The sequence below is a fragment of the Bubalus bubalis genome, chromosome 16 (assembly GCF_019923935.1).
Source record: "Bubalus bubalis isolate 160015118507 breed Murrah chromosome 16, NDDB_SH_1, whole genome shotgun sequence".
Taxonomy (NCBI): domain Eukaryota; kingdom Metazoa; phylum Chordata; class Mammalia; order Artiodactyla; family Bovidae; genus Bubalus; species Bubalus bubalis.
This window is the reverse complement of record NC_059172.1, coordinates 36,204,499-36,208,776: the sequence shown is the minus strand read 5'-3', so window position 1 is coordinate 36,208,776 and position 4,278 is coordinate 36,204,499. Positions and strand designations below refer to the sequence as shown.

Genomic DNA, 4,278 nt, shown 5'->3' with positions numbered 1-4,278 from the left:
TACTTAACCTTTGTTTGTCTGTTGTGTCATTATCTGTTTCTATATTAAATCATAGGAGAGAAGATGAAACTATGCTGAAACTAAATTTAAAATTCTGTATACATGATAACTGTGTGACTGTGTGTAACTCACTTCACTCCTAAATATCTGCTGCTGCTGCTGCTGCTGCTAAGTCGCTTCAGTCGTATCTGACTCTGTGCGACCCCATAGATGGCAGCCCACCATGCTCCCCATCCCTGGGATTCTCCAGGCAAGAATACTGGAGTGGGTTACCATTTCCTTCTCCAATGCATGAAAGTGAAAAGTGAAAGTGAAGTCATTCAGTTGTGTCCGAATCTTAGCGACCCCATGGACTGCAGCCCGCCAGGCTCCTCCGTCCATGGGATTTTCCAGGCAAGAGTACTGGAGTGGGGTGCCACTGCCTTCTCCCCTAAATATCTACTTACTTTTAAAACTTGAACTACCTATAGAACTACATATACTTTCTATAACATTGTGATTGTTCAAAGAATGTTAAATTCCATTATTATTAGTTTTATTACCTCTTGTTTCTTAATTTTTTTTTTTTATGATTCTTATGTCATATGAAATTGGGGGGTACTTTTCCCGGTTGTACCCTATATAAGGAATCAATTTTTCTTACTAGTTGTGTCTACACCTATTTACATGTAAAATCTGTATACTTATTTTTGTTCCACAGTTTTTAAATATATTCATGTCATATATTTTTGTTTACTCAGCTGAGAAATAAGGCAGTTTCTATTCCAATAATGAAAATGCTACTTCCCCAATATAATATTAATGTCAATGTATAATATTATTATTGCATGTGTTCTTTTTCTTGGTACTTGTTGAATTACTTGTTCATAGACCACTCTGGCTTCCCAAGTGGCTCAGTGGTAAAGAATCCACCTGCCAGTACAGGAGATACAGGAGATTCAGGTTATATCCCTGGGTAAGAATATCCCCTAAAGAAGGGAATAGCAAGCCGCTCCAGTATTCTTGCCTGGAAAATCCCATAGACAGAGGAGCTAGGTGGGCATAGTCCATGAGGTCACAAAAAGTTTTGGACACAACTGAGTGACTGAGCCCAACACACAGCATGGCACATACCACTTCTACTAATGTATAGCTCTACCATATTATGTCGGTGCTTTCATTTTCACAGGTTCATTGAATATTTTGCTAAAACTACTGGTAAAGAAAAGTCTGAGGGCATATGTGTGTTTTATTTAATGAATACATAAACATTTTGCTTAATATTTCTATGTTATGTTTCACTAGCTGTAAAAACTAGTTTTATTAAATTATTCCTCTTCCCTTCCACTTCTCAGTCTTACTTTCAGACTTTCTCACTTCAAGCCAAACCATGAGGGCATGATCTTATCCTGACATGGGTCAAGAACAAACAAACAAGAAAACTACAAAAAAAAAAAAAAAAAAGTTTGCCTTTGCACTTTTTACTCAAACTCTACCTTTGTTAGTTTGGAATAATGTTTTCTCTGGTAGAAAACTTTGAGTTTTTGTCCTGTTAAAACACAGCTACCTCACCAAGCTTAACCCTTCTGTCTTTTCAGATAGATATATTTCTCCAGTTACCTCCTCTATATGCACTCCTTTTCATCCCATATTATTATTTCCATTTCCTGAGCTATAGACAGGGAATAATTAATAGCTACTTCTCACCATAGCTACAAGAATTCAATGAGTTCATACTTTAAAAGTTATGAAGTATGGCTCATAATATGTGTTATGAGTCTGGTTCATAATATGTGTATGTAAGTGAGTGTTATATTAATATTAGTCAATTTTTGCCAACCTCATGTGCTTTTTTCATGTAAATTCTCTTTAACTTATGCAGTTGTTTACATTTGTATGTGATTATATCTATGCATATATTAAATATTTATTATTGTCCCTTTTGGATTATTGTTTCTAAAATGAGTGAAACACTTTGTAAATCTATACACAGAATATCATCCTCCCCTGGCATTGTACTATTTCAATCATCTGTGGAGAGATGAAATTTTGTTTTCTCCTACTCAAGCCTTTTCATCTCTGAAGAGCAAATTTCATAATCTGTTTCTGAAAGTTCTAATTATCCTTTCTCTTATCTGCTTGGTTCTCACCCCATAAATAACAGGATTTAGAGCAGGTGGGATGACAACATAAAAGTTAGCAAGAAGAATGTGGATGTATTGAGGAACATTTCGGCCAAAACGGTGGGTCATGAAGGAGAAGAATGCTGGAGTATAGAAGGCCAATATGACACAGACATGGGAGCCACATGTGCTGAGTGCCTTTAACCGGGCACTCCTGGAAGGTAGGCAGAAGACAGCATGCAGGATATGGACATAGGAGATGACAATGGCTATGATGTCAAACACCAAGATAGAGATAGCACATAAGCCATAGATGATGTTGACTTTTATGCTGGCACAGGACAGGCGGGCAATGCCCATGTGCCCACAATATGTGTGGTGGATGATGTGGTGCCCACAGAAGGGTAACCTCAGGATGAGCAGAACAAAGGGAATTGCAATAGCTAAGGGTCTCAGAAGGATAAGCAATGCTATCACTAATACCGCCTTGTTCGTCAGTACCAATGTGTAGTGAAGAGGGTTACAGATGGCCACATAGCGATCATAGGCCATGGCCACAAGCACAGCCGACTCCATACCAGTGCATAGGTGAATGAAGAACATCTGGGCAAGGCATCCCTCAAAGGAGATTTCTCTCAGGTTGAACCAGAAGATGCCAAGCATCTTGGGGATGGTGGATGTGGACAGGCCCAGGTCAATAGATGACAGAATGGCCAGGAAGTAGAACATGGGCTGATGGAGACTGTGTTCAGTCTGAATCACATAAAGAGTTGTAATGTTTCCCAGTAGAGCAGTCATATATACAATACAAAATGGAAAACCAATCCACATATGCACATCTTCTAGCCCTGGAATTCCCAGAAGGAGAAAAAAGTAGGGGTGGAACTGTGTGTCATTAGGAGGGACCATGCTTCTCTGGCACTGTGACAGCTGCACATTTCATACCAGATGTCTCATTCATTGAGAGGCTCCAGCACTTCTTGTCCAGTTATATGGATTTCCTACAGAATTATACAAAAATATGTGTGGTCTTTTCCAGTCACCAAGCCCATTATGACATAATTGTGTGACCTTTATGAAAACTAAAAAACATCATTCTTGTTTAATTTTGATGTAGCTTATCAGACATTACATTTATTTTCATTAATCTCTTCAATAATTTTAATGATTATTTATTTAATTTTATACTTTTATATTTTATTATTAATTTAATAATTTAATTTAACGAAACTTTTATCAAAGATCAATAGCTTATCAGACAAATGGCCAGATATTTGGTGTGCACAGATAAATTAAACATCGTTACTCCTCTTAAGGAAGTTCAATTATAGCTTCAGAATTAAAACAATAATTAAATGGTTTCTTTGGAATTGTTACAGGTATATTTTCCTTTTATCCTAGGTAATTACCATCTCAGAGTTAATTTCCACAACCTGTGAAGATAGAACTTGCACAAAATCTTTTTAGAAGTACCAAACCCAGTAAAGAAAGCCACTCAATCAACTTCTATATCTCTTTCATCAGAAACACCACCATTGTAGTTTGGATAGACTGTCCTGAATGTAGGAAATCCAAACTCATGGTGGATATAGTTGATAGAGTTGACCTGGCCTCACCATTAGATTTTACAATTGATTGTTGAAAATAGCAGAAGAGATAATGATGAAATTGTAAGAGCTTGGTTCACAGCAGCATGCAACTTCTTAAGTACTTATTCAAAGTGATATTTAAGATGTAGTCCTGAAGACGTAATAGTAGACCATATGAAATTAAATTGGAAAGAGAGTCAAGGTGATGGAATTTTTAATATAGAAGAGGAAAGTTTCAGGATTAAAGTATCATAGCTGAGAAGAGCATAGCATTTGGATTTTGTGGATCACACAAAAGTCTGGATCACTGTTTTCTTCAACCTTTTCCCTCTTCTTTCATGCCTACACTTTATCTCATTTCTCTATGTCAGCTTGTGACTACCCTTCAAAAATATCTGTCACATTTCTTTAGTGTGCAGTGTTACCATCTTGTCATGTATTCTAGCAAATATTTACTTAGCACTGTGCTTAGAAATTGAAAAGAGGAGATTTCGAAGATGTGTCCATTGCTCACATTGGGCTGCACTCTGCCAGGCAGTTAATGTACAACAGTTGAACTGCTTCTTAAAGCTGTCAGAGATTAAGGT

General features: G+C 37.1%; 1 protein-coding gene across 1 annotated transcript; it reads right to left on the bottom strand.

Annotated features, from left to right (window-relative positions):
* Positions 1-2,072: 2,072 nt before the first annotated feature.
* On the bottom strand, positions 2,073-3,011 carry LOC123329619 (olfactory receptor 52E1-like). The gene has a single exon (XM_044928989.2). It carries the CDS (start codon positions 3,009-3,011, stop codon positions 2,073-2,075), a length of 939 nt encoding a protein of 312 aa, XP_044784924.2.
* Between the last annotated feature and the right edge of the window lie 1,267 nt (positions 3,012-4,278).

Bases quoted from the DNA above. Each gene is read 5' to 3' on its own strand.
- LOC123329619 (XM_044928989.2), bottom strand. From the start codon at position 3,011: ATGGTCCCTCCTAATGACACACAGTTCCACCCCTACTTTTTTCTCCTT.